The 15,162-nt window shown below is 34.6% G+C and overlaps 2 protein-coding genes across 2 annotated transcripts; both read left to right on the plus strand.

The window, feature by feature from the left end:
* Positions 1-11,023: 11,023 nt before the first annotated feature.
* Positions 11,024-12,919, plus strand: LOC117908352 (probable disease resistance protein At5g63020). The gene is made up of 2 exons (XM_034821939.1): positions 11,024-12,846; positions 12,914-12,919. Exons 1-2 carry the CDS (start codon positions 11,029-11,031, stop codon positions 12,917-12,919), a joined length of 1,824 nt encoding a protein of 607 aa, XP_034677830.1. The 5' UTR covers positions 11,024-11,028.
* On the plus strand, positions 12,863-14,437 carry LOC117909530 (probable disease resistance protein At5g47260). Its single transcript, XM_034823571.1, has 2 exons — positions 12,863-13,914; positions 14,311-14,437. The coding sequence occupies exon 1, from the start codon at positions 12,952-12,954 to the stop codon at positions 13,810-13,812; it is 861 nt and encodes a 286-aa protein (XP_034679462.1). The 5' UTR covers positions 12,863-12,951; the 3' UTR covers positions 13,813-13,914; positions 14,311-14,437.
* The last annotated feature ends 725 nt before the right edge of the window (positions 14,438-15,162 follow it).

The raw sequence follows: 15,162 nt of genomic DNA on the forward strand, positions 1-15,162 counted from the left end.
ACCACCTTAATTAAATTGTTCTTGAATCAAATTAGAATTGAACCGACTATCAATCCACATGAATTGGACAGTTCTCCAAGAACTACTTACGCTCGTTTTTTCCAAAATTTTTAAAAATTTGACTACCTTATAATTGGACTTATTGCTTCTAAACCATGAGGATAAGAGATCATGCCTCATTGGGCCTTTTACTTCTTGCCCATAAGCTTTTGTTTACTGCATCAGTGTTCATTTATAGCCACGAAGCTATGATTTCTGTTACATAGCTTGTCACTTTCCGATGTGGGATTTGTGTAGGGAGTGGAAAAAATTGTTTGCCCAAAGACTCGACCCTTGGACCTCAGGTTATAAAAGATTCATTAAAACCATTAAGATTTGGAAGCATCATGTTAGTCATTATTGTAAAACAAAAAATAGTAAAGTAATGAAAATTTTTATTGTTTACAACCGTTAAATAATCACACTTTTGCATAATAATATTTATGAAAATAATATAATATTTTAAAATTTATAAAATAATAAGATATACAATTTTGGACATATCTTTTTTCTTTAAGATAACATATGTGATTTACTTAATGAAATGTAAAATATTAATATATTTATATTTATTCTTACTATTTAATTTGATAACATCAAATATAGAGAATGAATTATTATTACTTTTTAATCTTAATTTTTTTATAAATAATTTAATTTTATATAATTTATAAATAAAATATAAAATAATAAGATATACTACATATAGATAAAATTAAATATTATAATTTTTCTTTAAAATATTATATGTGTTTTATTGAATAAAATTTAATATATTAATATATTTTTATTTATCCTTGCCATTTGATAACATCAAATATAAACAATGAATTATTATTATTTTTTTAATCTTAATTCTTTATAATTAATTTTAATTTTATATAATATATAAATATATATTTATTACGTCACCGGTTCAACCACCAATCCAATCTGTGACTTGTAAACCAATAATTTTTTCGGTTTAATGACCAATCTAATTCTAAAAGCATTAATCTTTAGTTAATTTATTTTTTTCATTTCACTATGATTTCATTTAGCAGTAAGGTGGCTAACAAACTATGGAGAGTGTTAGGTTTGAAAGGATGTCTCTTCTTTGAAAATGATGATTAGAGGAATAATTCCAATATTGTAGTTGGCTTATGAATTATCTTAACCTCTAAATTTAGCATGTTTAGGATTTGATGTTGTCCGCACATGATTGTGTTGGCTTATGATTTAATGTTGACTCAAAGAGCAAATTGAAATGTAAAGTCCGTTTAACAGTGATTCTAGTAAGTGTTTCTAACCTAAAAAGTGTTTTGAAAAAAAAATTAGGTATTTGACAAAATTTAGGAAACACTTTTAAAAACCTAAAATATCACTTGTAGTATTGAAAAATCACTTATAGTATTTTCTGGATAAACACCTCATATGTGATTCTCCTAAAAGCACTTTTAGGTTATGTTTAGTTCCCCAAAAGTTTGAGAAAAAATGAAAAGAAAAGAAAATATAGAAGAAAAGTAGATGAAAATAAAAAATGAAGAAAAATAATAAAAAAAAATAGATTCAAAGTGAGTTATTTTTATTTATTATTTTATACTTTTTTTTCACATATTTAAATCTTTTACATGAACATTAAATAATTAAAAAATATACGAATTTCTTAATAATTTTAATTATATTTGATTTTCTATCGTATTTTCCATAATAAAACCAAATATAAGAAAATTATTTTCTTCAACATTTTTTCCCCTAGTACTTTCCGCAAATCAAATATAGTCTTAAATAAAACACTTCCACTTAAAACGTTTGGAGTAGAAACACTATCATTCACATAACCGTTTTATAATAATTCTAAAACCTATTTCCAACATTAAAAATATTTTTAAGGAAATTTTTTATTTTATGAAAAATAGGCATTTTGCAAGATTTTCAAAATATGAAAATCACTTTTCAATATCTGAAAAGCACTTTTCACTGATTTTTAGGAAAGCACTTTTCAATCATTGAAAAGTGATTCTTTGAAAAAACACTTTAAAAAATTTTAAACCTACCGAAAATATCCTGCGTGATTCCTGATACCCCTATCCAAGGACGCCCTTCTTTACTCTTCTCTCAACTCTCCACTACTCAGAAGGTACACTTCAAACTCTATAGATCAATTTTGGTTGCCTTTATAGAGGATTTGGCGAGCTCTCTTAATCTCTAAAATTTTATCTTCTCTACAAATTTCAATTTCCAATCAAGTTTTAAGCATTCAAATTAATCTCACAACAAAAAAAAATAAAAAAATAAAAAACTACCTCATAATCCATTTGCCCTATTTTCTTTTTTGATCATTTTTCTCAAATTTGACAATTTCTTTCCTTTTTCTTTTTCTTTTTTTTTTTTTTTTTGTTTTTTTTTTAATCATTATTTATACATTTCTTTTTGTTTTCCTATCCATTAATTTATTTTTATTTTTTGAAAATTTTGTTGTTTTCTTTTGTGCTCTTGAACTCCTCTCCTCCTCTTATTGAAGACTCAAGGCCAAGCTCCTTTCAATAAAGGAAATGAAATACATAAAACACATTACAAGTGATTTTCCATCTCAAATTCATCCCATGTGGAAGATGTAATAACACTTAGAAAAGCAAGCAATCCCTTAGCTAACTCATCTGAATTCATAACGTACTTTTGGTACATATAATATTTAATTTGTGCAATAATTGGTATGTATAACCTGTATAAATTCATACAATCAATCCAAGAATATTAGTAATCGGAATCTTCACTATCAGTTTGTCACTCTGTTCGTTACTGATATGTTTTTGTCCGAGCCTCCTATATATAGTACTAAAGTCAGTCTTTTAGAATGAATGAGAACAATATTTTTCTCATATTTTCTCTTATTCCTATCTCATTCCTAATATGGTATCAGACCAAATTTTGGGTTCCTTACTGCCTCATTTTTTTTTCTCTGATGATGGCAAGAAGAGGATCTACCACTGGTTCATCAAACCGGTTTGGTACTTTGGATTCTACCCACTCCGATCAATCTCAAATGGACAACTACAGGAGTCCTTATTTTCTTGACAATGGGAATCATCCAGCTGTCGGTCTTGTTTCTCATCATCCGACAGGCAGCAATTATAACACTTGGAGTCGAGCCATGTCCATGGCTCTTAATGCGAAAAACAAACTCAGATCTTCTCTTTGGCACATGGTCTCGCTGTAATAGTATAGTCATTTCCTGGATCCTTAACGTCGTGAGTAAAGAATCGTCGACAGCTTGCTCTACATTGACACCGTTGTGGAGGTTTGGTGAGATCTCCATGATCGGTTTCACTAGACCAATCTCCCACGCATCTTCTAGATACAGAAGCTTCTTATAGTTTTATCTCAAGGTGAGCAAGATGTTACCACCTACTACACACGCCTTAAAATTCTATGGGATGAACTTAAAAGACTTTCAACCTGTTCTTGTTTGCAATTGTGGAGGAATGAAAACTTGGATGGAGTCCCGACAAATGGATCACGTTATAAAATTTCTCATAGGTCTCAACGATTCTTACTCTCAAGTACGAGCACAAATATTGATGATGGATCCCATACCACCCATAGCTAAGACATTTGCTCTAGTCGTGCAAGAAGAACGACTACGGAATATCAAATTTGGAATTCTGCCACCACCGGAACCCATAGCGTTCAATGCCAAAAATCAACCTCCTTCAGTTATTAATTCTGTTGTTGAGCCCAAATGTGAGAGACCCTTGTGTACACATTGTGGGCTATTGGGCGACACTATTGATAAGTGTTATAAGATCCATGGCTAACCACCTGGTTACAAGTTTAAGCCCAAATCTCAGCCTACACCGAGCCAAACGACCATGGTCTCACACGACGGGCCTTCATCCATGGCTTCTAGACTTGGCGAAGTTTCCTCTCTGAGTGCTCTAACTCTAGCACTTTATCATCAGCTAATTTCCTTACTTAGCTTGCAATTTGGGCATAGCTTTCCTGCCTCGACTAGTGAAAAACAATAGCCACAACCTTTAGTTTCCAGCTTCATGGGTATTTCCTCATTTTCTTCTAATTCTTCCTTTTCTTCGCAATCACTATCGTCTTCTTGTTGGCTAATTGACACGAGAGCACTCATCACGCCTGTTGCACTTTGTCTCTATTTGATCTTCCTCACCCACTTCCAATTCTTCTGTCATGCTTCCCATTGGTTATACTATTCCCATTACTCGTATTGGATCAGTCAAGTTAATAACACATCTTACACTTGAAAATGTCTTGTACGTGTCACACTTCAATTTTAATCTCCTTTCTGTTAGCACCCTCACTCGTTCCCTCCACTGTTCCTTTAATTTTTTCCCTGATCACTTTTTTATCCAGGACCATTCACGGGACCAAACGATTGGGATGGGTAGACGCCAGTGCAATCTTTATCTCATGGAATTAGGGAATTTTTGTTCTCATTTACCAGTTGTAAAAGTTGTTTGTAATTGTGTCAACTTGTCCCACAATGAAATTTGGCATTACAGACTTAGGCATCCTTCTTATGTGAAACTTCAAGTTCTTTCTAAAGACTTGCGTATTTCTGGTGATCTTACTACATCCCATCATTGTTCTATTTTCCATTTAGCTAAGCAATGTCGTTTGTCTTTTGTCTCACATAATTCATTGTCAGATTCACTTTTTCAATTAATTCACTGTGATCTTTAAGGTGCTTTCTATGTTGCTACTAATGAAGCATATCATTATTTTTTTTTACCATTATTGATGATTGCACGCGTACTACTTAGGTTTATCTCTTACGGTCCAAATCTAATGTTAAAACCATTCTGCCCACTTTTTAATCTTTCTATGGTTAAGACTCAATTGGGAGTTTCAATAAAATATTTTCGATTTGACAATGTACATAAGTTCTCTTTTATCGAATTTTTCAAATCTAAAGGGGTCACTCATTTTCATTCCTGTGTTGAAACACTTGAACAAAACTTCGTGGTTGAACAAAAGCATCAACATTTTCTTAATATGGCCCGTGCTTTATATATGTTTTCAATCTAATATTCCACTTTGTTATTGGGGAGATTGTGTTCTCACAACAGTATACTTGATCAATAGGACCCTTTTGCCACTGTTATCCAACAAATGTCTTTTTGAGTTACTTTATCAAAAGAAACCTTCATATGGTCATCTTCGGTCTTTTAGATGCCTTTGTTATGCTTCAACATTATTAAGTTAGCGTAACAAGTTCTCTCCTAAGTCTTTAGTTGCTGCCTTTCTTGGATATCCTTTTGGTTATAAGGGTTATAAGCTTCTCGACATTTCCACTCACAGTTTTTATCTCGTGCAACGTTGCATTTCACAGGATTATTTTTCCTTTCCAACACACACCATGCTCGGACACTCCTTTAGCCATCTTTTCTGATCGAGTACTTCCACGATTCATCTCTGATATGTCCTCCTATGCTTCAAGTGATTCTCTTCCAATAACCATTTATTACCCTTCTCATTCATGTAAACAACGTCCTCATCGGACTTCCAAGCCACCTAATAACCTCCAGGACTATCACTATTACTTGGCCGCACACCCTAATCTACATACTTCCCCTCCTCACAGTGCTTATCCTATTTCTCTCTTATGACAAACTCTCTTTCCCATACAAATCCTTTGCCCTTTCCATTTCATCTCATTCTGAGTCTACCATTTATTCCAAAGTTGCTCTTATTCCTGAGTGGCAGGATGCTATGCGCACTAAGCTCCAAGCTCTGAAAGTTAATTCTACATGGTCTCTTACCAGTTTGCCTTCAGGAAAACGTCTCACTAGTTGTAAATGGGTGTACAAAATCAAATATAAGGCAAATGGCTCTATTGAAAAGTATAAAGCTTGCTTGGTGGTAAAGGGCTTCACTCAACAAGAATGGGTGGATTTTATTGATCTTTTTCTCTCGTTGTCAATACTGTCAAAGTTCTGCTTGCTCTTGTTGCCTCGCATGGTTGGTATCTCTCTCAACTTGATGTTAATAACATTTTTCTACATAGAGATTTATCTGAAGAAGTTTACATGTCTTTTCCACCCGGTTATGTCCATGAAGAGGCAAATTTACAAACCAACACTGTTTGTCGCTTGCATAAGTCCCTCTATGGACTTAAGCAAGCCTCTCAGCAATGGTTTTCAAAATTCTCCACTGCCTTGCTTCAAGAAGGTTTTCTAAAATCTGCCTCAAATCATTCTCTTTTTATCAAGACTTATGGCTCAACTTTTATTGCCCTCTTTGTGTATGTAGACAACATAATCATAGCCAGCAACAATAAAGAAGAACTTGACAAGTTAAAGTGCTCTCTTGATAACCAATTTGAGCTCAAAGACTTAGGAGATTTGAAATATTTTTTAGAATTAGAGATAGCACGGTCTGCTAGGGACATCTTCATCAATCAGCGACAATATGCCTTAAAATTATTGTCAAATGTTGGTTCTCTTGGATGTAAGCCTGCAACAACTCCTATGGAAGTGAACCTTAAATTGTCATAAGAAGAAGGGGGGCTCCTTGATGATCCTACCATGTACAGAAGGCTAATTGGAAGATTGCTTTATTTGAATATCACCAAACCTGATCTCTCCTATCCTATAAATGGGTTAAATCAATTTCCTAGCAAACCTCAACTACCCCACCTGCAAGTGGCTCAACATATATTGCAATATATTAAGGCTACTCCTGGTCAAGGTGTTTTTTATCTAAACATTTCTTTATCTATACACTTTTTCTGTCTAATTAAAGGCTTTTGCGGACTCTGGTTGGGCTGCCTATCCAAACACCGGGAAATATGTTACTGGTTTTTGTGTCTTTCTTGGAAATTCATTAGTCTCATGGAAGTCTATGTTTTTTATCAGTTTGCTAGTCTATTCGTTACTGATCTGTTTGTGTTCCTTTTTTTTTTCCAGCCTCCTATATATAATATACTAAAGTCAGTCATTTAGAATGAATGAGAACAATACTTTTCTCATATTTTCTCTTATTCATTTCTCATTCCTAATAAAGAATGTCAATGTCATTCTTTGAATCATATCTTCTTAAGCTATCGTGTTTGAAACTAAAACTAAAAGAGAAAATAAACAATTTAAATGTTTATCCTTAAAATAATTATTAATATTTATCTATTTATTATTAGTTTGAATTGGAGTAAAATATAGAGTTTGAATTAAAGTAGAAGTCTACTATTAGTTTGAATTAGAGAAAAAGATAGAGTTTGAATTATAATAGAATTCGAATGTACTTGTATATAAATATTCATCATCATTAATAAGAACGTAATGTTATAATTTCCAAAAATTCTCTTACATCATTATGGTATCAAAGTAATATTTTCCTAGGATTGTCTCTCTCTTCCTTTCCTTCTCTTTCACACCTTCACATGGAAACCTTAGCTAAGCAATGTCGATCGATCGATTTTATTCATAAGCCAACCAATCTCATCCAATCAAGCTCCAATGTTCGCAACAAACACCAACTTCACTATTCCATATGGTAATCAACCACCTCCTAGGCCTTATCTTAACTACTGTCAAGCTTGTAGTGTACAAGGTCATACCACCAAACGTTGCCCCACCTATCAAATAATACCGCCAACATCGACCCTGACTCTAGCCACGCAACATCACCACCATAGAAATCACATCTACATACATGATGGCAACCTCGCCCTCAGGCACAATGGCAACCTCATGCCAACTTTGCTTCCTTAAATAACTCCTACACTCTCAATTGGCTTATTGATAGTGGAGTATCGCACCATGTCACCTCTAAAAGTTATTCATTATGACAGCTCCAAAGACATTGTGATTGATGATGGCATGGGTCTTCCCATCACCCATACTGGTTCCACCTCTCTCTCTACACCCTTTCATACATTTGTTTAAAATAATGTCATTTATGTTTCTACCATGAAAAAGAACCTTATTTCTATACCTCAATTTTGCAAATCTAATGTTGCATTAATTACATTCTCACCCTTTACTTTTCATGTGAAAGATCCAGACATGAGGGCAATCCTTTTGTAGGGTCGGACTAAAGAAGGTGTGTATGAGTGGCCGATTTTCTCTGTCAAATCTTCTCCTTTAATTACTTTCTCAAGTATCAAAATCACTTCATCCTAGTGGCATCATAGATTAGGACATCCATCATCTTCCATTCTTAGGCACATTGTTAATAGCTTTAATTTAGACTTATCAAGTCCTCTATCTTTATCCTTTAATTGTAATACTTGTCAATGCAATAAAAACCACAAATTGTCATTCTTTATTTTTTTCAATTATTTCTTCTCAACCTCTTGAAATAATATTTTCTGATGTGTGACCTCTCACGTTCATTCATTTGATGATTTCAAATACTTTATTATATTTTCTCTATTTTCTTCTTTTCTCTTATTTCAATCCTATTGTCAAACCCACTACTATACGTCTTGTTCTCAATATTGTGGTCAACTGTGATTAGTCACTCCACCAACTTGATGTTAACAATGCTTTTCTTCAAAGCCACTTATCTAAAGATGTTTTCATGGCTCAACCACAATTATTCATTGATCGTGATCATCCTGATCATGTGTGCAAACTTTGTAAAGCTATCTATGGTCTCAAGCAAGCACCATGAGCTTGGTATCATGAGTTCCATCAATTTCTTATCAACTCTAGCTTTACCAACTCTCATGCTAACACATCACTATTTGTCCTCAATATTGGTGGTATCATGGTCTATCTACTTATCTATGTTGATGACATTATCATTACATGTCACAACGATGGTGTCCTACAAAAGTTCATCCTAACTCTTGCCCAATGATTCTCCCTCAAGGATCTCAATAATCCCCTAAGGTAATTATTATTAGTCATAATAATTGAAAACAACAATATAATCAAACATCGAATCTAAAGGTCAATGTACCCTTTTTAGTGATATGATTATCATTCAAACTTTCATCATTTTCTTTACTAACAATCATCAATATTCTTGAAAATTAATCAAAGATCAATTATGATTCTTTCATATTCAAAACATAAAATTACCATCAAAGAATTTGAAACCAAACTTTTTTTTTACTATGTCAACTTATTTACATGAGTTTTTTTCATCTCTTATACTTCCTTGGTAGTAGCTGCACATGAAATCTTCTCAAAGGTACCTTCATCCACTACATAATAGATGATGGTAAGAGTTCTCTTGTCTTTCTTCCTTACATCTTTCAAAAAAAAATTATTTGATTTTAGAACATATTGGTTTCATCTTGTGGTTCATTGCAGTTTTTCTTTACAACCTCTCATATATCTTGTGAATCAAGCAAAGCTTTTGTTGAATTGAAAAACTTGAACTTGTCATTTTTTTTTCTTATGCCTTTGATATCAATTTGTTAAAAGTAAGAGGACAAAATACAAATAAACAATTATATAAAGAAAGATAACTACTAGGAGAAAAATCAAAAGAAATTCATTGTCTCTTCAATTACTTATTTCATAATTACTATATGACTCTTCATTTATGGATACTTCGATCTAATAAAATAGAAACTCCTAATAACAATTATTTTTGAACTTTTTAAAACTTAATTATTCAAAATTATTTTAATTAACTAACCCAATAGAAAGTAATTTTTGGGAACTTTTCAAACTAAAGTTCACTTCCTAACAAGGTTGACATTATTTAGTTTCAGTGGTAACTCATTATAATGAATATAGTAGTCTACTCTATGAGTCAACTTTGATCATTTTTCACTTAGAAACTACAATTTAATATCAAAGCTTGGCATCAAACCACTGCTAACTTCTCTCTTTTATAATTTACTTAATAATAAATCAATTTAATTTATCAGGGCAATGCCTTAGACTCCAGTTTAACCCAAATTCCATTGTGGGATTATCTACATCTCCATGTGATACCAACCAAATTATTTTATTTATGGATGTGTGCAAAGCAATTACATATTGGTCAACTCCTTACTCTCATCATTTCCATGAGTTTTGGGAAAAAATTATTTCTTTAAAATAAAAATTATATAAAATAATTTGATTCTCAAAATAATTCTCAAATTAGTTCATCTTATTAACATGAATATCTATGTTATAAAACCAAAATTGGTAAATATGGTATTCAATTTTTTTTTTTTTCAAATGATCAAAACCGTAGTTGGTGACTACAGTTTTGATCATTTGAAACTAGAGTTATAGTTGATGACTATAGTTTTAAGTTTAAATTTAAAGTCATAATTACCGATTATGGTTTTATGTTTAAAAAAAAATTTTAAATGTAGTTAGTAACTATAGTTTTGTAACCAAAAAAATCAAATATATATATATATGTCCACGTGGATATCCAAGCGGTTGAAATACATTAGTTTAGGAATTATTTTGGTTTGAAGTTTAGCCTGAGGATTTTTTTTTTTTTTTTTTTTTTCAAATTCATTATTTTAACTTAAAACTCCATTTCCATTATATTTTTCTTAAACGAGTACAGAAATGGACGGAACTGTCCTTCCTCTTCCTCGAAATTCTCATAAAAACCACATTAAAGTCAACTCTCATAGCTTACATTTTGGCCAAAAGTCAACACATGGAGGTTCAACAAAGTTGGCAACAGGAAGCAAAGAAGGAACCCTCCTTCCTTTGAACTCTCATAAACCCTATTAAATGTCAACTCTCATGCTTATATTTTTTGTAAAAGCCATTCATCCAGGACATGGGGGCTCACTAAAGTTGACGTTCAAGTGATCACCTAATTGAAAATTTTTGTTAGGATTCAAACTTAACGGAACTTAAACCAAGTACCAGCTGTCCTCCAATTGTAAATTGTGTTTTGAGTCAACCATTATGGAAGAATTAATGGAATTCTGAAAAAGTCATCGGTGGTCTCCGATTTGGTTTTCCGAACATTAAAGGAGCTAAGTACTCTTGCAACTTATCATCTGTTATTTCTCTGATCTTTGATTGGATTTCACCTCTTGTTTGTGTGATCTCCCAGAAAGAATTAATGGATTGTGTGACCCCAGTCATGGATGTCGCCACTCGCTTGTGGAGTTGCGCTTCCAAGCACTCTTCCTACGTCATTGATCTGCAAGAAAACCTATGCTCTTTGAGAATCGAAATGGAGGAACTAAAGAATGTAGGTGAAGATGTCAAGAGAAGGGTCGAATATGCAGAGAAACACCAGATGAAGCGGAGAAATGAAGTGGATGGCTGGCTCAATAGTTTAGAAGCCCTGGAGAGAGAAGTGAACGAAATCCTGGAAAAAGGTGATGAAGAAATTCAGAAGAAATGCCTCAGGAATTGCTGTACCAGGAACTGTCGGTCCAGCTACAAGATTGGGAAGATGGCAAGGGAAAAAATCCCAGCTGTCTCTGAGCTAAAGAACAAAGGACACTTTGATGTCGTGGCAGATATATTGCCTTCAGCTCCGGTGGATGAGAAGCCTATGGAGAAGTCTGTCGGCTTAAATTTGATGTTTGGCGAGATATGGAGATGGCTGGAAGATGAAAAGGTGGGAATTATCGGATTGTATGGAATGGGGGGTGTGGGGAAAACTACCCTCATGAAGAAGATCAACAACGAGTTCCTCAAAACAAAGCTTGAATTTGATGTAGTGATCTGGGTTGTTGTGTCGAAACCGGCTAAAGCTGAGAAGGTTCAGGAAGTCATCCTGAACAGACTAGAGGTTCCTCGTTACGAATGGGAAAATAGAAGCAGAGATGAGAAAGGACAGAAAATATTCAACATCTTGAAAACAAAAAAGTTTGTACTACTGTTAGATGATGTATGGGAGCGTCTTGATCTCACTGAAGTGGGGGTTCCTCATCCCAATGGTGAAGATAACATGTCCAAATTGATATTTACAACCAGATCAGAAGATGTGTGCCATGTGATGGAAGCTCATAAGCATGTCAAGGTAGAGTGTTTGGCATCAGATGAAGCCCTTGCTTTGTTTCGGCTAAAGGTGGGGGAGGATACTTTTAATTCTCATCCACAGATACCAACACTTGCCAAAGAAATCGTGAAAGAGTGCAAAGGTCTGCCGCTTGCGCTCATCACCATCGGCCGAGCAATGGTTGACAAGAAGACTCCCCAGAGGTGGGATCGAGCAGTACAAGTATTAAGGACTTATCCATCAACATTTGCAGGTATGGAGGATAAAGTGTTTCCCATTCTAGCATTCAGTTACGATAGCTTATACAATGATACCATCAAATCCTGCTTTCGATATTGTTCTATGTTCCCATCCGATTATGAAATTTTGGAAGATGAACTTATAGAACTTTGGATTGGGGAGGGGTTTTTGATTGAATCTTATGACATCCAAAGAGCACGGAACGAAGGATATGATGCTATCGAAAGCCTAAAGGTGGCATGTTTGTTGGAGAGTGGTGAATCTGAAAAACATGTTAAGATGCATGATATGATCCGCGACATGGCTTTATGGTTAACTACGAAAACTGGGGAGAATAAGAAAAAGGTTGTGGTAAAAGAACGAGCTTGGTTGGTCAGTGATCGGGAGTTTGCAGCATGGAGGGAGGCACAGATGATATCGTTGTGGGATATTGGTACACTATCATCGTTTGATCGTAGAGTACATGGATTCCAAAAGTGGATCTCTTTCCCTAATCTTGAGACTTTGTTTGTGAGAAGAAGCCTCCTGGAAGAAATTCCACCTGGGTTCTTCCAAAAAATGCATTTGGTACGAGTTCTTGACTTGTCATATAATTATCGCCTGGACAGGTGTTGGCAGGTTAATCAATTAGCTAACCTGGAATATCTTAACATGTCATTTACAAATATATGCGCACTGTGGGGTATTGTTCAAGGATTGAAAAAATTAAGGTATTTGATACTGAATTTTACGCCTGTCAAAGAAATCACTCCAGGATTGATATCGGATCTTTCATCCTTGCAATTGTTCAGCATGCATGGTGGCAGCCACCATTCAGACGAGATTAGCCTCTTTGATCGGATTTGTGAAGAAAATATTCTCTGTGGTGGTAAAAAAGCTTTATTGCAGGAGTTGGAAAGCTTGGAGTACATAAATGAAATCTCTATCATTCTACATAGCAATGTCTCTGTCAAAAAATTATTGAGCTCCTATAAGTTGCAGAGCTGCATAAGAAAGCTACACCTTCAATGCTGCAGCAAAATGACCTCACTCGAACTATCGCCTGCATGTGTTCAAACAATGGTGCACCTGGAGACGCTTCAGATAAGTAGTTGTAACGATCTGAAAGAAGTGAAAATTAATGAGAAAGACGAAGGGAAGCAAGAATTTATATCAAGATATAGCGTGGTTCTTTCAGAGTTCTGCAAGCTTCATGAAGTACACATTATTTCTTGCTCCAAATTGCTCAACTTGACATGGCTTATTTATGCTCCATGTCTTCAATTGCTTGCTGTCAGCGCTTGTAAATCAATGGAAGAAGTGATCGGTGACGATGATGGAGGCGGTAGAGCTTCAGTCGGAGAAGAGAATTCAGGGTTATTCTCAAGACTCACAACTCTGCAATTGGAGGGTCTGCCAAAGCTGAAGAGCATCTGCAACTGGGTCTTGCCTCTTCCTTCCCTGACAATGATTTATGTTCATTCCTGCGAAAGCCTGAGGAAGCTCCCATTTGATTCCAACACTGGAAAGAACAGTTTAAAGAAAATCCAAGCAGAACAAAATTGGTGGGAAGGGTTGCAGTGGGAGGATGAATCCATTAAGCAGAGTTTCAGTCCATTTTTCATGCCTTCAGAATACATGGATCTCTATCAGGTCTTAGGATATGGTTATTGATCAAGGAAGGAGATGATGCTGGACATGCTATCAGACGCACCGGCCGCGAAAAGTCTCTGCACAAGCATCTCTTTCCTGGCAGCTGCTGGCCTCCTTCTCAGGGTATTTTCCTCTCATTTCCTTTCCTATTCTTTAGCTAATGGAATGAGTGCAAACGCTGCATTCTTTATTAACAATTTCCCTTGTTTACTTTTTCAATTAAACAGTTACAAATGCTGCAAATTTGACAAATAAATTACAGATGAAAGGCAAAATATTGTCCAAGCTCTTTTTATGTTGCTTTTATGCGTTGAACTTTAGATTGTTCTCCAGAAGTTTTTGGTCTTCTAGATGAAGTTTCCTCTAGAAAACTTGCATATTCATATATACACAAAATTTTCAGCTTCCAGTTGAGATTGTAGTTCATATAAAATGATTAGGATGCCAGTACAAAGACTAAACTGGTCGTTGTCGATATTGGCAATTACAAACTGACTGGCAGTTGTGTTGTTTCTGCAGGACTAGTTTTCAAGGATTGATCATGGATGTTGGATGTTATGAGGAACCCTAACTGTACTGGCATGTTGTTTGTGTGTTGCATGTAAACCTCTGAAATATGCAGTGGAATCTTTTGTTTCGTTACGTCTATAAGAGACATGTATGCTATTAAATTTGATGCCTCTCTGATATTGCCATACAGTAGTAATAGTAGATGTTTCAGCCAACATGCTCACATGGCCAATATCTGTTCTGAGTTTTCCTTGGTAGCCATGGCAGAAGAGAGTGCAGAAAGCACCCTAACACCCATGGTTATTATCACCCTCATTTCACCTTCCTCAAACCCAACCAAACTAATCTCCATAATCTATTCCTTGGCTATGACCTTCTCGGTTATCTTCAAGGCTCTTTTAACTACATATATCCAAGCTTTATGTTAACAAGTCTCACAAAAGAATTATTTCCCTCAAAGATCAATTGCAACTAACCCACCATCTTTTTTACCCAAGATGGAGATTTCGTTTTCTTTTCCTTTTATCATGTCGCAGTGTTGATATCCCCATGCTAAAATTGATACTTGCGAAGGATCAGACATGTAGACACATTCGCATATCTGAAACCATGCAACATACCCTTCCCCCCAGGTCAAAATCTACACCCCACAAACAAGAAAATGCTGCCTACCATAATGTTGTTAAATCCCAACTACTAAACCATTGGAGGAAACGAAAACAACAATTCCTGTCTATATTATTGTATGAATAAGGACCTTATTCATGGGTACAAGTTATCAAAAGACAATAAGAAGGAAAAGCTTCACTATCTAAGTCAACTAGACACAATGAAGAGACTTTTGGATGAAAATAAAGCATC

Source organism: Vitis riparia, chromosome 19 (genome assembly GCF_004353265.1).
Source record: "Vitis riparia cultivar Riparia Gloire de Montpellier isolate 1030 chromosome 19, EGFV_Vit.rip_1.0, whole genome shotgun sequence".
Lineage (NCBI taxonomy): Eukaryota > Viridiplantae > Streptophyta > Magnoliopsida > Vitales > Vitaceae > Vitis > Vitis riparia.